Raw genomic sequence first — 23,898 nt, forward strand, 5'->3', positions numbered from 1 at the left:
TATCCATTTTCTCCAGAGATGCTGCCTGACCCGCTGAGTTGCTCCAGTATTTTGTGACCGTTCTCAGTTTTGTTTGATAGTCATGGTTGGGTTGTTTTTCCTTCTGTATTTTTACACCAGAAAAGAAATACATAACTGCAGAGACTGGCCCATCTGTATTAATACATTTACCGGCATTTAGTTGATAGTCTTATGTGTCGGAGGTTACAGAGAGACCTGATCCAAGGATATAAAGTTATGAGAATACAGATAGGGTAGACAGTCAAGGATGAAAATGGGTGATGTTTCGGGTCGAGACCCTTCTTCAGACTGGGTCTCAACCCGAAATGTCATCTATGCCTTCTCTCCAGAGATGCTGCCTGACCCGCTGAGTTACTCCAGCATTTTGTGTCTATCTTCCATAACAACTCTGTACACTTCAAATAAAATAATCAAACACGGGAAGCATTGAAAGTATAAATAAATGCCACCTTTATTCTCCTCTTACTTCTCGTTGCTCAGAGTTCATTAATACCCAATCCGATGTTGGGCTTGAGAGGAGAGGGAGGGGTGGGCACCTCTGGTAACAGAGTCACTGAGTCACAGATGGGGTTCATCGATGCTGTGGAAGAGAGGATGCACCGATATTTCATGAGCAGTCAATAGCCCATAAAACTCAATCCGTTCGTCGAGTAAATTCTGAAAAGGGAAACAAGTTAATTATTAATTGCCTCAGGACCGTTATCTAGTTCCCTTTCTAATTACTCAAAATATTTTTGGAATACAGAGCAAAAATCAAGCATTTGCTCTGGATGTATGTAGCAGCTCTAAACGTTTCTCTGATAACGAGCATTTCAGGCATGCCAAGTTACAGAATCAGCAAAAGTAAATCAAAAGAATTGGCAGAGTCCAAAGGACTGACAACAGTGTGAATGTAACCTTATGCAGAGGCAAGACATGACACTCAGGGTGGTGTAACTGAAGCTGTCAATGTTACTGACACTAGAGACACCTGAGACTGCAGATGCTGGAATCCTGAGCTGGAAACAAACTGCTGGAGAGGTCAACTGACAATTCCCCTCCACAGATGCTGCCTGGCCTGCTGAGTTCCTCCAGCACTTTGTTTATAACTGACACTGTAGGTGAAACATGGAAAGAGGAATGTCTCAGAGGATGGACACAAAAAGCTGGAGTAACTCAGCGGGACAGGCAGCATCTCTGGAGAGAAGGAATGGGTGGGAGGATATGGTTCTCTCCCCAGATGATCCGGACACATCCTCCACACTTCCAATTCATTCCACCTCTCCCCCGCTCAGTCATTCCACCAGCCTTTCCCCCTCTCAAGTTGTTCCACTGGAGTAAATGAAAACATTTTTCCTGTCTTTAGGACTCTTCTCTCCAGCTGTTGCTCACAGCACCATCCTGGTGCAAGTCTGAATCCCGTAGGTTTCGCAACTAACGGAGAGTTGGAATGCAACACCATTGTTTCCTTTACCTGAAGAGGGTGCAGAAAAGATTTACAAGGATATTGCCAGGTCCTGAGGGCCTGAGCTATAGGGAGAGGTTGAGCAGGCTAAGACTTTATTCGTTGGATTGCAGGGGGATGAGGAGTGATCTTACAGAGGTGTTTAAGATCATGAGAGGAATATATAGGGGGGGTGCACTGTTTTTTACCCAGTGTAGGGGAATCAAGAACCAAAGGGCATGGATTTAAGGTGAGGGGGGAAAGAGTTAACGGGAACCTGAGGGGTAACTTTTTTATACACAGGGTGTAGGTATATGGAACAGGCTATCAGAGGAAGCAGTTGAGACGGGTACTATCACAGTGTTTAAGATACCTTTAGACTGGTACATGAATAGGAAAGGTTTGGAGGAATGTGGACCATAAGCAGGCAGGTGGGACTAGTATAGATGGGGCATGTTGGTTGGCGCTGTATGACTTTATGACATGTCCTTTGTTCGGTAATTTGTTAGTCATCCAAAAGGAAGGTTTGCTCCTGTAGGTAAGACTGTACCTCCATGGGCAGCACACTCCTCTGTCCTAAAATATCATTGACCCTGAGGGAACAGTCCAATCTTAGACGACAACAGCCCTCACCCCTGGCGTAACTAAAGAAAGCTCCCACCAACGTTTCGGGTAAGGAACCTTCTTCAGTCTGATGGAATAGGGGGAGTAAGCTTGAAAAGAGACGGGATGGGGCAAAGATCACAAAGAGATAGGTAGATACAGGTGAGGAGGGGGGGGGGGGGGTTGATTGTCAGATGGGTGGAGTAAGTGACAAAGGTTAAAGGTAAAAAGAAGACAAAGGGGGGTCAGATAAGGAAAGGAGGAGCAAAATGTAGACATAGACAATAGACAATAGGTGCAGGAGGAGGCCATTTGGCCCTTCGAGCCAGCACCGCCATTCAATGTGATCATGGCTGATGTAATGTCGGAGGGAGAAAAATGGGTGGAAGGGGCAGGAGGAAAGGGAAAGGGGGGGAATAAAGTGGGGAAATGTTGGTTGTGGGGATGGAGAATGAGCGTTCGAAGGTGGTTAAAGGAGCCTGCCCACTGTAGTGGTGGGAGACGGTGGGAGAGATGTGTGCATGTCAGGGTGGGGGGTGGGGGGGCAGGGGAAAGAGGGCGGTATTACTTGGAATTGGAAAATTCAATGTTCATACCATTGGTTTGTAGGCTACCTGTGCTGACCATGAGGTGCTGTTCCTCCAGTGTAGGTGTGCGGTCTAACTCCAGCAATGGGGGGAGGCCCAGGCCAAAAAGGTCGGTATGGGAATGGGAGTGTGCTCCACCAGGACTCCGGTCTGCAGCCTCTGCAGTTTTTTGTTTCTTGTGTTCATATCAATGCCTTTTCCCACCAGAGCCTGGTCCTCTGCAGCTCCCCATCAACTCCATCTACACTTCGCACTGCCTTGGGAAAGCAGCCAACATAATAGCATAACAATCAAGGACCACTTTCACCCCAGTCATTCCCTCTTCTTCCCCTCTCGGCAGAGGGGACAAAAGCCTGTAAGCAGGTACCAGCAGATTCAGGAATAACGTCTCACCCACTGTTATCAGACTATTGAATAGTCCTCCCATAAACTATGGTGTGGTCATGATCTTCCAACCTATGTCATGTGGACCTCACACTTTTTCTCTGTAACTGTAATGCCGCAATGTTGTCACACTATATTCCACACTCAGGTATTCCTCCTCCTGTTGTGCTCACGCATGGTTTAATCGCATTTGTATGATTTGACTGGACAACACGCAAAGGAAAGCCTTTTGCTGTATCCCATGACGACAATAAATCAATACCAATATCAATAATGGTAAATCTGTTTGTATTGCTGGCATTTAATATTGCCAGGGCCAAATGAAATGTGTCATGGACATAGCACCTTTTAATTCTTACCTTGAATGCTCCAAGAGTGTCATCATCGGTGATCTCTCTGCTAGGTTGTTCAACGCCAGGTGTACTGTAGATAATTTGCACTATTCTACTGATGAATCTTTCCAGCTGCAAGGAAGCAAATTCCTAAATGTACATGTTGTACTTCCCGGCAACAATTTCCATTTATATAGCACTTTTAAAGATTGTTGAGAAACGTCGCAAAGTGTTTCACAGGAGCATTACCGGACAAGAATCAACACAAGATACTTGAGGACATGTGTAGGAAGGAACTGCAGACGCTGACGGTCTGAAGATGGGTTCCCATCCAACACGTCAACTACTCCTTCTCTCCAGAGATGCTGCCTGACCCGCTGAGTTACTCCAGCATTTTGCGTCTACACTCGAGGAGATTTTGGACATAAGGACATAATTCATGGGAGCAGAATTAGGCCATTCGGGCCATCGAGTCTACTCCGCCATTCAATCATATCTGATCTATCTGTCCCCATCAATCCCGTTCTCCTGCCTTTCCCCGTAACCTTTGACACTATTACTAATCAAGAACCTGCCAATCTCCGCTTTACCAATGTCCAAATGATGGCCTTCACAGTCGTCTGTGGTAATAAATTCCACACTCACCATCCTCTGGCTAAAGAAATTCCTCCTCATCTCTTCTAAAGGCACGTCCTTTTATTTGGAGGTGTGCCCTCTATTGGCTCTTTTTTTGGGTCTAACACTTGCTGTTCCAAAGACCGCAAGAAATTGCAGGGTGTTGTGAGTGCAGCCCAGTCTATGACACAGATCAGTCTCACCACCATCGACTTCACATTGCCTTGGTAAAGTAAGCAACAGAATCAAGGACCACCTATGCCCCGGCTATTCTCTTTTCTCTCCTCTTTTGTCAGGCAGAAGAAATAAAAGCTTAAAGGCATCAAATTCAGGAAGAGCATCTTCCCTGTTGCTATCAGACTACTGAACGGTCTTCTCACGGGCTAAGGATGATTTTCCGATTTTCCGATCTTCCCATCTACATCTGCAGTTTTGTTTATCGGTGATTAGGTGTGATAATATATTCTGTACTTTTTTCTCTGTTGTGCTTGTGCACAGTAGATTGGCTGGATACGTTTTTCACTGTAGTCATGCTTAAGCTTATTGTCATATTAGTTAATTCCATTTATTGTCACGTGTACAGTGGGGGTACAGGTGCAATGAAAATCTTACTTACAGCAGCATCACAGGAACATAGACAATCGCTGCCTCAAAAAGGCAGCCAGCATAATCAGAGACCCACACCACCCTGGCCACACACTCATTTCACCCCTGCCATCGGGAAGAAGGTACAGGAGCCTGAAAACTGTAACGTCCAGGTTCAGGAACACCTTCTTCCCTCCAGCCATCCCGCTATTAAACACTACAACCTCAAATAAGCTCTGAACTACAAAGAGTATTATTGTTATTATTGTACTATTATTGTTTGTTCTATATATATGTGTATTTGTGAGTGTGTGCACATATACACACACTGAACTTTTTTTTCTCTTGTTTATTATGTTGTTTACAGTGTGCTATGTTTACATATTCTGTTGTGCTGCTGAAAGTAGCAGCGGTAGAGTTGCTGCCTTACAGCGAATGCAGCGCCGGAGACCCGGGTTCGATCCTGACAATGGGTGCTGTCTGCACGGAGTTTGTACGTTCTGCCAGATAGAGCTCTTAAGGATAGCGGAGTCAGGGGGTTATGGGGAGAAGGCAGGAACGGGGTACTGATTGAGAATGATCAGCCATGATCACATTAAATGGCGGTGCTGGCTCGAAGGGCCGATTGGCCTACTCCTGCATCTATTGCCTATTGTCTATTGTCCCGTGATCTGCATGGGTTTTCTCCAAGATCTTTGGCTTCCTCCCACACTCCAAAGATGTACAGGTTTGTAAGTTAATTGGCTTGGTAAATGTAAAAATTGTCTCTAGTGGGTGTAGGATAGTGTTAATGTGAGGGGATCATTGGTCAGCGCGGATCCGGTGGGCCGAAGGGCCTGTTTCCGCGCTGTTTCTCTAAAAGTAGCACTAAAAGTAAGAATTTCATTGCTCTAATTCGGACATATCTGGGACATACGACAATAAAACACTCCTGACTCTCCTGACTCAATGCACAGAAACATAAATTGTACATAATCTGCATATAAATTCAATAATACATCAATAGCATTGGGTCTGAAAGGGGAGCATGCACATACCCTGGTGTTGGTTGCCTGCAGGGACACTTGATGCTCCTGGAGGCTGCGTTGGAGGTTACGGTTCTCTGCCCTGATGGTGTTGCACTCATCCTGCAGCTGCCTGGTCCTTGCCTCTTCCGCAGTGCAGTGAAACTGTAGGCTTCCCGTCTGCTCCCTCAGCTTCACCACTGCCTCCGTTTGCTCCGTTGACTCTGCCTCCAGTTTGACCACCAGCTACGTGTAAGTCAGAAGTCAACTTTTAAAATGCTGGAGGTGTCTCTTGCCCATGTCGACTGTCCATCCCACGCACCAAAACTGGGGACCGTCACCCAGTCACTGTTTACAACCAAGGCGATTGTTGCGGTTTCAATGTGATGGAGGCCCCATTTGCCCTTGGTACTTCCTGATCACCTTTGAAAGGTTCCTGCCCAGATCCCTCAGCGACAACTCCCGTGTTGGATAACTCAAGAACTGACAAACTCTCCCAGTGTGGATAGGATAGGTTCCTGACAACAACCCCACCGACTCCTGGGAAATATCTGGCACAACACCACTCAAAGTGGAGTAGCATTGATCCATGTAAATAAAATGATGTGAAGCACAGATAAGGCAGACAGTCTGAAAAGTGCTTCCCAGGATGAAAATGTCAAAGACTAGAAGGCATAGCTTTACGGTGAGAGGGCAAGGTTTGAAGGGAGGCAAAAAATTTTAATGCACTGGGTGGTGCTTGCCTGGAACACAATGCCAGTGGTGGAATGCCAATGGAACAGTGGTGGAAGCAGAGCAGCTGTGGGATTTAAGAGGCTTTTGGATGGGCTCATGGATATGCTGGAATGGAGGGATGTGGAGCACGAGCAGGCAGAAGGGATTGATTTAACGTGATTATGGTCGTCCCGACACTGTGGGCCAAAGGACCTATTCCTCTGCTGCACCGTTTTAGTTCTATGTTTTAAGGTCTATAATTGGATGGATTTCTGCTGCCTTGGGTTTCAGTCTGTTAAACGTATCCAGCATCAAATAACAAAGCGGTTGAGGTCGTGTGGAGCAGTGACCTGGTGGCTCTACCCTAGGGGTTAAACGGCATCACAAACACGGGCTTGGACCCTGGACTCTACCAGGCAATTTCCAATCCCAGCCGTCACTGAGGCGGGGGGTGGGGGGGTTGGCCATTCCTGCACTGAGCTCCCAAGTCAACGATTAATCGTCGGACAATCCATCACCGTGCAGCAGGAATCACCGATAGGACTGGACTTCAGGAGCAGCGGATGTTGTTGGTGTTCCCCACAAGACTGTGAGGGAGTGAAAGGTTTGCAGGAGCCTACCTCCTTGAGCCTGACGTTTTCATTCTGCAGGTCTGCCACCACCTTAAGCTGATTATTTGTCTCTCGCAGACTGGAAAACTGTATGTGGGTAAAAAACGTATTCACTGTTGAAGATCAAATCCCAAACATTTGAACGATTGAAAGATACATCTTGGAAACTGGCCCTTCGCCCCACCGAGTCCACACCAAGCACTAATCACCCGTTCACACTAGTTCTATGTTACCCCACTTTCTCCTCCACTCCCTAGGGGCACTTTATAGAGAGCCAATTAACCTACAAGTCTTTGCGATGTGCGTGGAAACCGAAGCACCCAAAGGAAACTCACATGATCCCAAGGAAACCATGAAAATTGCACACAGGTCAGGATCGATCTGACGCTCTAAGGCAGCAACCTTATCAGCTGCAACATTGTGCCGCTCAAAATTTCAATCTCTCAGATCATTTGTAAATATATTCAGAGAGTCATAAAGTTTTACAGTCCAGCAAAGGGCCCTTTTGGTCCACTTAATCTATTATCCCTATCTCCACTCTTCCCATTTGCCTGCATTGGGCTTGTATGCCTCTATGCCTGTTCTATCCAAGGGAGAGAGACATTGAGCTTGGGGAGGTTGTGGGTGGTCAGTTCGAGGATGGGATGTTGGGAAGTTGATCTATCAAGTTTGTTGGGGCATGATGCCTGGCATGTTGGCAGCATGATAACCAGTGAACTTAGCAACAGGAGTGACATTTCCCACCTTGCTGGACATGTCCTTTAGCTGAGAACATCTCTCCCTCAGCTCTTTCTGCAGCCTTTCCACTGTCGCCTCTGTTTTCTTCAGCTTATCTTCAGCTAGTGAGATTTTTCTGTTCAGCGTTATGACTGTCCCTGCAACAAAGTCACTTAATTAAAATAGTTCCAATGTTGCAACACCTTCACCAGCCTGCAGCAGCTGCACGGGGCAGTGGTAGAAGGAGCTGATGACATCGCGCTGGGCCAGTGCTCCCAGAAGGCTGGGCCTTAAAGTGGGAAAATAGGAAATTGCGTCTTGCCTTTGGCCAAGAACAGACATTTCAGAGTCTTGGAAGTTGCAAGATGATGCCGGACCATGGCTACTCCCTGTGTGTTGCTGCAGAAGAGGATCTATTGTACTCACATAGAGTGTGATTTGACTAGACAGCATGCAGAGTAAATACTTCATGGTATCTCTGTACACGTGACAATAATAAACTAACCAATTGATTATTTTACAGGCAGACACACGCAGAAATAAGAGACAGACATTAAACTCTGCTTCAGAAGTCAATTGACCTCAAATTTCAGGAGATTAACATGCATATTTAATACATCGTTAATTTTGAATGCATATCAGAGGAATTTCCGACCACTCAATTGCCCAGCTCATCTATCAAATCGACTAAATGGGTAACTTCTTTCACATTTATCAGCCCTGGGCCTTTCACTGCCTGTTTCTTGGACTCTGTGTTCTTTGTGGATGACCTCCTCTGTGCAGAACATCCCAAGAGGACATAACACTTCAGCTGAGGCAATTCAAGGCCGGCCATGCAAGTCATCGGTATGATCGGATCTGTCACGATCTGATAAGCTGCATCCGGGGCTGTAGGTTACTCCAGTCTGAATCCAACATGTTAAAGACACAAAATAATTAGAAAACGTTGGGAACACTCAGCAGGTCAGACAGCAGCTGGAAGATGCTGAGCCAGAGATCAGGATGCACTTCACATTTGATCCCTCACCTTCATTTAAATTGGGTCATAACATTAATTAAATGGGGAGTAGAGCATTATTATTTATTTCAATATTTTAATTAATGAATAGAATTTTTGCAATTTGTAATATTTTTGTTTAGATTCATAGAGTCCTACAGCACAGAAGCAGATCCTTCAGCCCAACTTGTCCAAGGTGCCCCATCTAAGGTCCCATTTGCCCCCAATTGGCTCATATCCCTCTAAACCTTTCCTATTCTTGTACCTGTCCAAATTGCTTTTGAGTGTTGTCATTGCTTCAAATGTTTAATTGCCTCCACTGTTTCTGATCATCAGTGATGGTTGGGGACAGTGAGACTTTCTGTGACCACTCAAGCTCTTACATGGTCGATCAGATGGACCCGGTCACTGGGTCCATCGTTCTGCTGCTTGAGCTACACTGGCCCCTGGCAGGGTTTCATAGCAAGCGGCAGGATTCTGCTGCAAAAGCCCAGTTAAGTTTACAGTTCAGTCTCGTTTATTGTCACGTGTACTGAGGTACAGTGAAAAGCTTTTGTTGCGCGCTATCCAGTCAGCGGAAAGACAATACATGATTACAATCAAGCCATTTACTGTATAGATACATGATAATGGAATAACAATTAGTGCAAGGTAAAGCCAGCAAAGTCCGATCAAGGATAATCCGAGGTTAACAATGAGGCAGATAGTAGTTCAGGACTGCTCTCTAGTTGTGGTAGAATGATTCAATTGTCTGATAATAGCTGGGAAGAAACTGTCCCTGAACCTAGAGGTGTGCGTTTTCACACTTCTGTACCTTTTGTCTGATGGGAGAGGGGAGAAGAGGGAGTGGCCAGAGTGCGGCCCATCCTTGATTATGCTGCTGGCCTTCTGAGATAGCGGGAGGTATAATTGGAGTCAACGGAAGGGAGGTTGGTGTGTGTGCTGGTCTGGGAGGCGTCTGCAATTCTCTGCAATTTCTTGCGGTCTTGGCTGGAGCTATTTCCAAACCGTGCTGTGATGCGTGCTGATAAAAAGCTTTCTCTGGTGCACCTGTGGAAGTTGGTGAGAGTCATAGGGGGACATGCCGAACTTCCCCAATGGATGTTGGTGTTGGTATTGGTTTATTTTGTCCCATGTACAGAGAAGCAATAAAAAACATTATCCAATCAATTCATACCAAACATAGAATGTAGAATAGTGCAGTACAGAAAAAAGGACCTTTAGCTCATGATGTCTGTGCTGAACAAGATACGAGTTAAACTCATCTTTTTTTGCCTGCACCTGATCCATATCCCTCCGTGCCTTTCTAGAAGCTTCTTAAATGCCAATATTACAACTGCCTCCATCCCTGGCAGCATGTTTCAGGAACCCACCACCCTCTGTGTAAAAAGCTTTTCCTTTACACTTTGTTCCTCTCACCTTTAAGCTAAGCCCTTTGGTCTTTGACATTTCTACCCTGAGAGAAAGGTTCTGCCCATCTCATAATTTTATGCACTTCTATCAATTAATGTGTTTTATTAATTAATGTATTAATTAAAGTGTTTTATTGTCATATGTACCAAGACGGAAAAATAAAATTCTTAAATATAATGGATATGCAGGGAATGGAGGGATGTGGATGATGTGCAAGCAGGTAAGATTTGGTCTAGGCATCATGTTTGGCACGGGCATTGTGGGCCAAAGGACTTATTCCTGTGCTGTACATGTTCTATATTCCATCAGGTCCCCTCTCAACTTCCTGCATTCCAGAGAAAACAATCCAAATCTGTCAACCATTCCTTGCAGCCACTACCCTTTAATCCAAGCAGAACAATGACCACAATCAAGCCACACACAAATACTACAGGTAGTGCAAAGAGAAAAATACAGAAAATAGTGTTACAGCATTATAGTGTTACAGATGCAGAGAAAGTGCAGCATATGAATGTGTGCAAGGACCGCAATGAGGTGGGCTGGGCGACCGGGATTGCTCTCTATGGGAGGACCATATAGTGGTTTGATGATGCTGGCTGAGGCTGGGAGGGTGTGGGCTGGACGTACAGGTTGGAGTCATTGCGGCCTGGTACCTGACCTCTTTTTGTCTCTCCACGGATGCTGCCTGACCTGCCTTGTACTTGCAATGCTTCCCATCCCGTTACCTCTCGACATGCTGTAGTTCTCTTCCATTTCTGTCACTGCCTTCTCCAGCTCCTCGATCCTAATCTGCAGCATCTCCACCTTCCCATCGTCCGTTATGAAGGACGACTCCACCTCATCTGCCGATTTGTCCGAGCTGGGGGATTTGGTTGGTTCAGACGAGATGTGCACTTGGGACTCTGTATAATCAATCTCATCTCCACCACTCGATGTTCTTTCTTCATCCTGTATGCTTTCCTCACTTGATTTCTCCGCCGATGGCTCGGTAGGCTAATGAGATGATCAAGTAATGTTATGTCAGTATAATTGTATGGGACATTATTTCCTGGACATTAGGACATTATCCAGTATATACAGGAAGGATGTAGAGGCTTTGGAGAGGGAGCTGAAGAGGTTTACCTATTTAACAGAATGTTAATGCAAGCTGCAGAAGTGGATAGAAATACAACTTTTAAAATACATTTGGACAGATATATAGATGGGAAGGGATTAGAGGAATAGGGGCCAAATGCAGGCAAATGTGACTGGTTAGCATGGACATGGTGGGCCAAAGTACCTGTTTCCATGTTGAATAGCTCTATGACTCTATGACTAGTTATGTGGCTATTAAACGTTCCGTGATGTGCCGAGCCCAATGGTGGTAATGTCCGTGTAAGAGCTGTAAAACCTTCTTCATCGTGGTCTGCTGTGGACAGGACCCCAACCATCACCCTGCCTCTCGATGTGACCAGTGCCCTTCATCCTTCCACCTCACCAGCCCCAGTCTCTGACCCATCACCTGTTAATTCCAACAGGTTCCCACATGTACCCATTCCCACCTCACCTATCCCTGCTTGCGGGAGGGGGTTGAGGGGGTGGTCCTCGCCGACCGTAGTCCAGGGATGACCCTGCCTCGTCAGACCAGACACTGCCTACCTCGACCTTCATTTTCCTTTCCTTCTGCCTGGCCGAGTCTTCAGCCTTCACCACGTCCAGGATGGCGATGCTGGCGTCATCTCTCAGAAGTCTGATTTCAAATCCAAGTTGCCAAATCTGGTCCCTTAAATTAGCGATGATCAGGTCTTTCTGTTTACTCTCACTTTTAATCTCGTTCAGTGCGTCCATCTCCGTCTGCAATTCGTGCATCGAATGCACCTAGAATAATTAAGATAAGAGTGAGATGGAAGAAATTGTGGAGCAGGAAACATTTGAGGACACTCGGGTTTGGCATTGTTTAAAGCCTAGCGACACAAGAGGCTATAAAGGAGCGTCATGTTCCTTCGTGGTAACATGGCCAGCTCACCTACCACCACAGGCCAGTCCATGTCTTTCTTACGTCTGGTGTGATTATTCCACCTCTCCCCGGGTGACCGACACCTTCAACCACCCACACCCCCAACCCCATCCAAGTCCAACTATTCAAACTGCACTTACATATGCCCCCGCCCTGTTAGTCCCCCTTAAAATCTTATATATTTCATTGAGATCACACCTCATTCTTCCAGACGCCAGCTGAGTATGGAGCCCAAAGAGCACAATCTTTAACCTTAGGAACCAATCCAGTGAAACGTCCTGCAGTCCCTCCGTACAAGTGCATCCTTCCTTAATCATGAACACGGAATACTCCAGGTGGAGTCCCCCTGAACCCTCTAACATTACATTAAAACATCACTTCTTTCATACTCCACACAACTTATAATGAAGGCCAATATTCCATTCGCCTGTCTAATTCCGTGCTGTATGTACTGGCAATGAAACAATGAAAACAATTCGTACTTGTTGCAGCTTTACAGGCCGATTAATGCAATAAATAACACACAAATGAATATATAATCATCAGGTCATGGTTTGCTTGCCTGCCCACCCACCATCTATCCATGTTTCTCAGTCAGCACTGTACAACCTGAAGGCCCACCTATCCTTGTATCATTGACCACATGACACTGTCCCTTCACCCATGTTATTCATGTAAGTTATTCATATATAAAAGCAGATTACTTGTACTTAATCAATGGGAACACAGTTTGTTCGGGGCTGGATGTCAGATTGACCTGGTGACTAAATTCGTTCAATGGGAAGGGGGATGGGATGGTGAAGAGAAGTTGGTGGGACAGAGGAGACGGTAAGAAGAAAGAGGAAGCAGGGAAGAACTTGACCTGAAAAGGAGATGGGAGGGGCACGAGATAGGAAAAAAGGTGATTGCAGGGGATCGGGAGAGGAAGGAAGCGGTGGGGAGGGGGTGGGAAGTTAAGTTAGAGATAAGGAGTGTAGTAGTGAGGCAGGAAGAGAAGGGGAGGGGAGGGGAGGATGAGTGAAGAGGAGGTGAGGAGGGAGGTAACCTAAGAGTGGAGCATCAAAGCCAGGAGTTATTAAACAAAAAAGATTTATAGGGTACTTGCAGAATGTTCTGTTAAATATAGAACATGCTTCAACATAGGAACACACCCTTCGGCCCATAATGGCCCTGTTGAACATGATGCCAAGTTAACCTAATCTCCCCTGCCTGTACATGATCCACATCCATTCATATGCCTACCGAAAAGCTTCTTAAATTCACTAGCGTATCTGCCTCCACCACCATCCCTGGCAGCACATTGCAGGCACCCATCCTATGCTATCTATGCCTCTCATAATTGTATATGCTTCTGTCAGGTCTCCCAACATCCTCCAATGCTCCAGAGAAAACAATCCAAGTTTGTCCATCCTCCCCCAAAAGACAATACCCTCTAATCCAGGCAGAGTTCTGGTAAGTGTCTTCTGCACCCTCTCAAGCCCTGCACATCTTTCCTATAATGGGGCGATCAGAATAATGTGGTTGCGTTTCAGTCATTGACGCTAATCGGGCATGGTCGCCGATACTAGGGAGAGGTTTTACAGAATTCTGGATTATTTAATCTAATTTAAAGTCCACCGTTGCCATGGAGGGATTTGAAGCCAGAACTTTGAGTCGTAAATCAATGTCACTAAGTCACTTGAATGGTAATTTAAACGCTTCACTGTGCAATGAATTTATTTCTGTAGCTATGTAGGTTGAAGTGGTGAGTAGCTCAAGTTCTATGCTGCATTTAGCAGGCATTGTGAACCATTTGATTTTGGTCTCTCATTGAATATTATGTCTCACCTGTGACTTATAAATGTTGGCAACAGCTGTTTCATTGAGCTCTGTTGATAAATTCTCAACCTCGGCCTGCAGCGTTTCAATCTGAACATCCTTTCTTGCAGACTCAGCTTCGATGATGGTGATATGCTCGGACTGCTCCTCTAGCAGATATGCACACTTCTCCTGTGATCACAAAAACAAAACCAGATCAAGTTCTGGGTGAGAGGAGAACTATTTCATCGTTACTTCCTTCACTGTAACTCCAGGAGGCTCAAAACTAGATAACAAACTAAAGCATCAACTTTAACCCCATTAATTATTAAAAATTGCAAATAATTAATTGGGGGATCAGCATATCCACAAGGGAGGTGTGTAACCTGTCCAACCTGTCCTTGACTTGAGTTTGTCCCAAGTGCCTGACTGGAAATTTATTACCACTGCATTTTTATGGTCAACTAGATCAAGTGGACCCATTGGTCCCAAACCTTTCCTGCATTGGTGCAGCATCCTCTCCTCCTCCCCTCTCCCCCCCACCAACCCTCCCCTCCCCCCTCTTTCCCTCCCCCACTTTCCCCCTCCTCCCCTCCCCTTCCCCTCCCCCCTTCCCCTCCCCCCACTCCATCCCCCTCAACCCCCCTTCTCCTCCCTCCTCCCTCCCTAACTCCCCTCCCTCACACCCCCTTCCCTCCCTGGGAGATAGATTTAAACTTTAAAATGTGAATAACTTTAAAAATGTAACACCGGTTTCAATGAGACTTCTTCCATTAGCACCAAAGGGATGACGGTGAGTAAGGTGGGCCTAAAATTGTGTACCGTTTTGGCTCTAGTTCAGGAACAAACAAACAAACAAACGAGAGTTTTAGTATATAGATGTTCCCAGGTAGTTTATAAAATCACAGTTTATTTTCATAGAACTGTACAGGCCAGGAAAAGGCCCTTCGGCCCACAATTTCTGTGCTGAACCTGATGCCGTTAAACTTAGCACCCTCTGCCTGCACATGATCCATATACCCTCTATTCCCAGTAATATCCATGTGCTTATCTAATAGCCTCTTAAATACCGCTATCGTAACTGCCTTCACCACCACACCTGGAAAGCGTTCCAGGCACCCACTATCCACTGTGTAAAAAACTGGAACCCCCTCCCCCCCACCACCATTCCCCCTCTCACCTTAAACCTATGCCATCTTTGCCATTTTCACCCTGGGGTAAATGTTCTGACCGTTTCACTATTTACACCATTTACGCCTCCCATCATTTTATATACTTCTATTAGGTCTCCTCTCTCCTAATGTTTCAGAGAAAACAATCCAAGTTTGTCCTCTGCTTATAGCTAATCCAGGCTGCATTTCGTAACCCACTTCTGCACCTTCTCCAAAGCCTCCACATCCTTCCTATAAAGAGGGACCAGGACTGCACACAATACTCCAAATGCAGCCTAACCAAAGATTTATGAGGCTGCAACATGCCCCCCTGACTCTTATACTCAAAGCCTCGACCAACGAGGGGCAAGCATACCATCGGTCTTCTTTCCCACTCCTTCTATTTGTGTTGCCACTTTCAGGGAGCTATAAATACCAAGATACTCCTGTACATCAATGCTGTTCATGGTTTTGCCATTGACTAAAAACTTTCCCCTTACATTCGACCTCCCAAAGTGCAACACCTCATACCTGCTCAGATTAAACGAATATTTGAGCGAAATTAGATTTTGGGAATTGTTTGGGAATTAGTTCATCCGATTATTAATCAAAAGATCATTTCCTCCTTTCCTGCGCAAACATTTTTTTAGCCATATTTAACCTGAGAGACTATTTTGGTCCATCGGGTCTGTACCAGTTTACTGAGTAATCCTGTTCCCCACTAATTTTCCATGTAGTGTCTTCTCCCCACATTCCAATCAGCTCCCCCCTGATTCTACACCAGGGGTGATTCACGGTAGATAATTGACCCTCCGACCTGTGTGTCTTTGGGATTTGGGAGCAACCTGAGCCCCTTTGGGGAAATCAATGAGGTCATAGGGAGAACATGGAAACTCCACAGACAGTGCCAGAGATCAGGAATTCAGCTGAAATTGCAGTCTGACCCTCTTGTCCCTGCATTCACACCACAATCCCGACTGGACAGTGCCACAGGGCTGCCTACTTACTTTGATGCAGGTGGAAGCTTTATCCTTGGGCTGTAGCAAGCTGAAGGATGGCCTTAAAGAGGTTTATAAAATCATGTGATTCATAAATAAGGTGAATAGACATGGTCCATTACTCAAGGTGATGGAGTCAAAAACTAGAGGGCATAGGTTTAATGTGCGAGGGGAAAGATTTGAAACGGACCTGAGGGAAACTTTTTCACAGAGCGGAGGGGGGGAATTTTTTCACAGTGATGTATCTATGTGGAACAAGCTGTCAAAGGAAGTGGTAGAGACACGTACAATTATGACATTCATAAGAACCTTGGACAGGTACATGGATAGGAACGGTTTGGGGGGATATGGGCCAGGTGCAGGCAAGTGGGAACAGCTTGGTTAGGCAACTAGTTGAGCATACATGAGTTGGGCCAAAGGACCTGTTTCCCTGCTGTATAGCTCTGTGATTGTAAGACGTAATTCCCTAGCATGAGATGCCTGCAACGTTATCGGCATGAACATGAACCCCTTTTGTCCAAGGATATAAATTCTAGCACTACATTCCCATAGGTGCCTTGTTTTTGGTCCTCTGTGACTTTGGATTCAATGTTACAAGTTCCTCAATCTTATTGAGATATAACTAACGGCTGTGATTACCTTTTCATGCATCATGGAAATGTGCATAGAAATATTCTCCTGGCTAATTCCCTGGAGATTTTCATTGCTCCAGTCTATTTGCGAGCCTGGGATCGCTGAGAAACGCTGCTGGGACAGTATTGTTAAATCTGTGGCTGTGGACAACATGACTGTTGTAGAAGAGAAAACATTAAATAATTAATTGGAACATATTGCTGTTTCTAAAAATTATCCTGTCTAGTTGGAGGTTTAGTTTAGAGTTACAGCACGGAAACAGGCCCTTCGGCCCACCGGGTCTGCGCCGACCAGCGATCCTCGCACATTAACACTATCCTACACCCACTAGGGACCATTTTTACATTTACCAAGCCAATTAACCTACAAACCTGTACGTCTTTGGAGTGTGGGAGGAAACCCACGCAGGTCACGGGGAGAACATACAAACTCCGTACAGACAGCACCCGTAGCCAGGATCGAACCCAGTTCTCTGGCGCTGCATTCGCTGTAAGGCAACAACTCTACCGCTGCGCCACCGTGCCGCCCTTGGGATTTTGCACAGTTCATTTGGAACAAGACAAACAGCAGCTCCAGCTCCATTTTTGTTTCAGTTTGAGGAGTTCCGATTGTTAGACCTTCTAATTCTTACCTTTCACTCTGGATGGCATGGGACGGAATTCATATTCAGAACTTTGAACCTTATGTCCCGACACTTCACATCACGTTGCATCATTAATCACAAGGCTCTCTCACATTGGAACTCTCTCGTTCTTTGGCTTTAATTTTAAATGCCTATCCCGTGGACTGCAGCCAAAACATCTCCACATTAAAAGCCGTCTATTCTCCAATAATGGGCTTTGCCTGCCAAGCTTGGTTTCCAGTTGAGCCAGGCCAGATCTGTTCTTTGCCCATTGAACTTGACCCACCTCCAAATTATTGTTTTTTTTCCCATAGAGTGGTCTATCTCCTTTTCTCTAGCTGTTCTAAACAATAGCATGATCCATATTCAGTAGATGTTCCCCCACTGGAACTTGCCTCACCTTTCCTGGATCATTTCCGAGAACTAATCCAATAATGGCACCTTCAAAGGACCAGAACCACTCAGATCAGGAAACTCTTCCCCACCCACCACCTCACGTTATTGCTATTCCAGTCTATATACATATGGTGTAAATTGACCCTATGTATTATTCACATCTCTGCAAGTTTCCTGCAGATTTGCTACTCTGTTTCCTTTCCACTAATTGGCAGTCTACCAAAAAATCATAATCATGCTTCTACAGTCTTTCTTCTAAGCAGATAGATTGTCCTTGATCATTCGAGGACAAGATCACTCTTCAGCACTCTATTCAAACTGCTTCATGGGAAGAATTGATCAAAAGAGACAAAAGAGATTCAGATTCATATTATACAGATTCAGATTAGTGTATTGTCATATACACCAGGGTGCAGTTAAATTACTAGTTCACATGAAGCACACAAAGGTACACATGGTAATGATAAATACAATTGAGGATACAAATTCATGATACATAATTCTGAAAGCGCAAGAAAATTCTAAAGTGCAATCAAACATAGAACAATGCAGCACAGGAATGGTCAGTCTACAATGTTGTACCAAAAATAATGCAGTTAAACATCTCCTCTGCCTGCTCATGATTCATATCCATCCATTCCCTGCATATCCATGTGCCTCTCTAAAAGCCTCTTAAACACCACCATTGTAACTGCCCCCACCTACAGTCTAGGCACCCATCACCCTTTGTGTTAAACCTTGCTCCGCGCATCTCCTTTAAACTTTCCCCTTCTCACCTTAAACCTATAGTCTTTGACTTTTCCACTCTGGAAAAAGGGATGACTGTCCACCCTAACTATACCTGTAATGGGGTGATCAAGACTGGACATAATACCACAAATGTGGCCTAACCAAAGTCACAGAATAACCAAGAGAGGTAGAGTTAAGAGTAAGAGTATGTAGTCGCACCTCCAGGAAGGAAACATGAGAGAGGTGATTGGTTTAGAGTCTGAGAGCAGTGGGAAGAAGCTATTCTTAAGTCTGGACATCCAGGCTTTTAAGCTCCTGTATCTTCATTGTAAACATCATAAATATAATTGTAGGATTCACCATTTGTTTATTCCAATTACACTATATAATGTGCAGCAAAACATAAAGTGCTGGAGTAACTCAGTGGGTCAGGCAGCATCAGTTTTCAGTCTGAAAAAATGTCCCAACCCAAAACGCCACCTGTCCATTTCATCCATAGATGCCTCCCGACCGTTGAGTTCCTCCAGCACTTTTGTGTTTTGCTCAAGATTCTGGCGTTTGCAGTTTCTTGTGTCGACACCATATAGTGTGATCTGTAAACTTCTCTCGCTGCTCCGACATAAGGATATAATAATAATAATAAGCATTTATTTTATATAGCGCTTTACCAGTCTCAGGTTTGAACTCTTGCCTGGAATGCAATGTTCAGACTGGTCACTCTATCCTCAGTCTGATTGCGGCTTCTTGTTTCTTACCAACTTGTGACAACTGTTTTGGCACTGTTGGTTGAATTTAGATTGACATCCCCACAAATCTTGTTCTTTGGAAAATACTGCAAGGAAAGACCTCTACCACTTTCATCTGAACCGAGGAAAAGTTTCTATTCAGCTCAGAGAGGTGAAAGATTGAGGCAATGACCATCTATATACTAAAACTCTCGTTTGTTATCTTGTTTGTGACTGAACTTCAGCCAAACCGGTACACGATAGCGCCACAATTTTAGGCCCACCTTACTCACCATTGTCACTTTAGCGATAATGCAAGTAGTTTTATTGAAATCGGTGTTATATTTTTAAAGTTATTCACATTTTAAAGTTTAAAAGGAGGGGAGGGGGAGGGGAGGAGGGAGGGAGGGAAGGGGGGGGGGGGAGAAGGGGGGGGGGGGAGAAAGGGGGGGGGGGGGGGGAGAAGGGAGAGGGGGGTTGAGGAGACAGGGGAGGGGGGAGGACAGGGTGGTGCACCAATGCAGGAGAGGTTTGGGCCCAACGGGTCCACTTGGTCTAATATATATATATATATATTCTCCCTCTCACATAACAGGGTGAAATCTCGTAACCATGACTGACAGGTGTGCACTTTGCATTCGCATTTGATAATATCATTACAAGAGAAAAATACCCCAAAATCTTACCAGCGGGCACACCCCTCTTCGTAGAAGGGTTTAACATCGTCCTTTTACCCTGGAAAAAACAGAACATTCTCAGTGTGATCAACTGAAATCAATTCCCATTCCAAGTTGCCCACTATACTGAAGAAAAATATGAACTATACTACCACGTGGTCACTGTACCTGAATCCTGGAAATCCTGATCCAATAGCACCATGGAAGCACCTTCACCAGAAGGATATACCTCCCCCCACCCCCCCCCCACCCCACCCCACCCCCCCACCCCCCCCCCCCCCCCCCCCCCCGCCCCGCCTTCTCCTGGACACTCAGGGACAAGCAATCAGTGATGGCCCTGTAGATGATGCCCACATAGTGAGATAAAAATCGATATCTCTCCATCAACTAACAGCCCTGTGTTTAGAAAAAGTCTTCATCTTAGCTGCCTGGATTTATCAATGATCACGACTGGAATTTGAGACATATGGTGAGAACAAATAACAAGCCCCCGTATTCGAGGAATTTTGATGCTCTAAATAAGTAGGAAATAAGAAGGCATTGTCTCAAGTAGCACAGAAACATGGTTAATGGATGCACAGAGCATAGAACAGAACAGCACAGGAACAGGCCATTCAGCACACGGTATCTGTGCCAGCCATAATGTCCAATGGAACGAACCCCATCTGCAGTGTCCCACGGTCTATACCCTTCCATTCCCTGCCCATTCTGAACCTTTTCACTAAGCCAATTATGTATCTAATTGGTTACCTTGGATTTCACTTGATCTAACCTGACATGTGGGACCTTATCAAAGGCCTCACTAAAGTCAAGAAGACAACGTCTACTGCCCCTGCCTTTTTCAGTTCTCTTTGTCACCTCTTAAACAATCTCAAGCAAATTTGTGAAATGCGATTTCCATGCAGAAAGCCAATGCTGGCTATTCCTAACTAATCCTCATCTTGGGGTGGTGATGGTGGATGAAGATAAGATAGTGGCATTTTAGACACTTTTGGATAGCCACATGGATATGCAGGGACTGGAGGAATGTGGATTATGTGCAGACATTTAAAAGTTGGCATTATGTTCAGCACACACATTGTGGGTCAAAGGGCCTGTTCTTGTGCTGTCCATGTTCTAGGCAACCATTTCCATGCACTCTCCAATAACCATATTGCATTATTCATGAACAGTTGGTAGTTAAGAGGCAACCACATCGCTGTGGTCACATGCAGGCGAGACCTGGTGAAGGTAAGTTTCCTTCCCCAAAGTACCTTTGAGAACCAGTTGGGTTATTTCACAATTATCTTGCCATTGCATTGGTCACTCCACTTTTTATATTTCAAATTTATATATTCAAATTTAAATAGCCTTTCTGCCAAGTGGGACTTGAATTTATTGCTCTGAATCAGTGCCTTGGACCCTGGCTGCTGATCCAGTAATAGGTGACTGACTGCTTTAACTGGTGAACAATGGATGTTGTTTACCAGAGTGAAAATGCCATCGGGAGAAAAAAACAATATGATTATTGGAATGTCACGGGCAAAACGCAGGCAAATCGGACGTGTAGATCAGCACTTTGGTTGACATGGATGAGTTGGGCCGAAGGGCCTGTTTCCATGCTGTATGACTCATGGTAGGCTTACCTTTCCTCCAGCAATTGGACCTTCAGATTTCTTAGTGGCCTTTACGAATGGCCTTTATCTGCATCACATCACATTTCTTCACTGTATTCTGTACTGGTTGGTGTTCCCTTTTCTGGAGCTCCAAAAATCCCTTCATCTTCGTAACAATCATCAGTCTTTTCTTCCCCAGCTGCAGAGTAACTTATACCGAAACAATGGTGAACCTGCAAAAAAGTCAGCAGAACCTCAATGATTCCAATGATACTTTATTCCCACTTTTTAAGAAAGGAGGGAGAGAGAAAACGGGTAATTATAGACCAGTTAGTCTGACATCAGTGGTGGGGAAGATGCTGGAGTCAATTATAAAAGACAAAATTGCTGAGCATTTGGATAGCAGTAACAGGATCGTTCCAAGTCAGCATGGATTTACGAAGGGGAAATCATGCTTGACAAATCTACTGGAATTTTTTGAGGATGTAACTAGGAAAAGTGACAGGGGAGAGTCAGTGGATGTGGTGTACCTCGACTTTCAGAAAACCTTCGACAAGGTCCCACATAGGAGATTAGTGGGCAAAATTAGAGCACATGGTATTGGGGGTAAGGTACTGACATGGATAGAAAATTGGTTGACAGACAGAAAGCAAAGAGTGGGGATAAATGGGTCCCTTTCGGAATGGCAGGCAGTGACCAGTGGGGTACCGCAAGGTTCGGTGCTGGGACCCCAGCTATTTACGATATACATTAATGACTTAGATGAAGGGATTAAAAGTACCATTAGCAAATTTGCAGATGATACTAAGCTGGGGGGTAGTGTGAATTGTGAGGAAGATGCAATAAGGCTGCAGGGTGACTTGGACAGGTTGTGTGAGTGGGCGGATACATGGCAGATGCAGTTTAATGTAGATAAGTGTGAGGTTATTCACTTTGGAAGTAAGAATAGAAAGGCAGATTATTATCTGAATGGTGTCAAGTTAGGAAGAGGGGATGTTCAACGAGATCTGGGTGTCCTAGTGCATCAGTCACTGAAAGGAAGCATGCAGGTACAGCAGGCAGTGAAGAAAGCTAATGGAATGTTGGCCTTCGTAACAAGAGGAGTTGAGTATAGGAGCAAAGAGGTCCTTCTACAGTTGTACCGGGCCCTGGTGAGACCGCACCTGGAGTACTGTGTGCCGTTTTGGTCTCCAAATTTGAGGAAGGATATTCTTGCTATTGAGGGCGTGCAGCGTAGGTTCACTAGGTTAATTCCCGGAATGGCGGGACTGTCGTATGTTGAAAGGCTGGAGCAATTAGGCTTGTATACACTGGAATTTAGAAGGATGAGGGGGGATCTTATTGAAACATATAAGATAATTAGGGGATTGGACTCATTAGAGGCAGGAAACATGTTCCCAATGTTGGGGGAGTCCAGAACAAGGGGCCACAGTTTAAGAATAAGGGGTAGGCCATTTAGAACGGAGATGAGGAAGAACTTTTTCAGTCAGAGAGTGGTGAAGGTGTGGAATTCTCTGCCTCAGAAGGCAGTGGAGGCCAGTTCATTGGATGCTTTCAAGAGAGAGCTGGATAGAGCTCTTAAGGATAGCGGAGTGAGGGGGTATGGGGAGAAGGCAGGAACGGGGTACTGATTGAGAGTGATCAGCCATGATCGCATTGAATGGCGGTGCTGGCTCGAAGGGCTGAATGGCCTACTCCTGCACCTATTGTCTATTGTCTATTGTCTAAATGCCTTGTTTTGCATTCAACCCGGTAAAATCATACAGCAGACCTCACCAAAGCAGTACACAAGAGTCGCCACATTTCTGGTGCCAACAAAGTTACAAAAAGTTAATCGAACAGTTTTATCCTTGGCTCACAGCGGTAAACCGGGCCTGCCGTCGCACATGGCAGCAGGCCCCCCCCCCCCCCCACCGGCCCCCGCCTCCGGGTCCCTAGGCATTATTTTTTTTAAATAAGAGCCAAATATTACCATCTGTGGAAAATGCTCATTTCTGAGGCAGAAAATGTTGTAGATTCAAATCTTTCATTGGAGGCTTGGGCACTGGTGCAGTACCAAGGAAGCGTTGCTTTGTCAGAAGTGGTCTTTAGAGAGGTGAGAAACAAGTGTGGATGGGGCACCCCAGTATATGTATTGAGGGTGTGGGTTTGTGTACATTAGAAGTGCACTTCACATGCCCTTCCAATAGTGGTCATTCCTGCGCATACTCGTCTATCTTCTGAATGAGACAATAAACTTAACTCCCTCTTTCCAGTCAACTGCTGTAGAACACAGACAAAAGGAACTGCAGATGCTGGAATCCTGAGCAAAAGAAAAGCACATTGTTGAACAAACACAATGGGTCAAACAGCATCTGTGGGGTAGAAAAGGAATGGTTGACTTTTCGGATCAACACAGTGTATCAGGCTGGAAAATCACGTAAGGTCTTGACCCACTGAGTTCCTCCAGTAGTTTTCTTTTTCTCTCAAGTGGTGCAGAGGATGCATGGCACTACTTTGAGGAACATCAGGGGAGCTCTCCCAGAAAATGGCTAATCACCATTACTAAAACAATTTTTTAGATTTAGATTTTA

The 23,898-nt window shown here is 45.3% G+C and overlaps 1 protein-coding gene across 1 annotated transcript; it reads right to left on the bottom strand.

Moving 5' to 3' along the window:
- Nucleotides 1–502: 502 nt before the first annotated feature.
- On the bottom strand, nucleotides 503–23,376 carry LOC144607961 (coiled-coil domain-containing protein 27-like). The gene is given in 13 exon segments (XM_078425127.1): nucleotides 503–678; nucleotides 3,378–3,482; nucleotides 5,588–5,800; nucleotides 6,889–6,966; nucleotides 7,624–7,754; nucleotides 10,732–10,999; nucleotides 11,645–11,863; nucleotides 13,830–13,991; nucleotides 16,588–16,736; nucleotides 19,740–19,788; nucleotides 21,356–21,391; nucleotides 21,393–21,558; nucleotides 23,298–23,376. Coding segments are annotated over 12 exon segments (1,623 nt in total). The 5' UTR covers nucleotides 21,507–21,558; nucleotides 23,298–23,376; the 3' UTR covers nucleotides 503–579.
- Between the last annotated feature and the right edge of the window lie 522 nt (nucleotides 23,377–23,898).

The sequence above is a fragment of the Rhinoraja longicauda genome, chromosome 30 (genome assembly GCF_053455715.1).
Source record: "Rhinoraja longicauda isolate Sanriku21f chromosome 30, sRhiLon1.1, whole genome shotgun sequence".
NCBI classification, from domain to species: domain Eukaryota; kingdom Metazoa; phylum Chordata; class Chondrichthyes; order Rajiformes; family Arhynchobatidae; genus Rhinoraja; species Rhinoraja longicauda.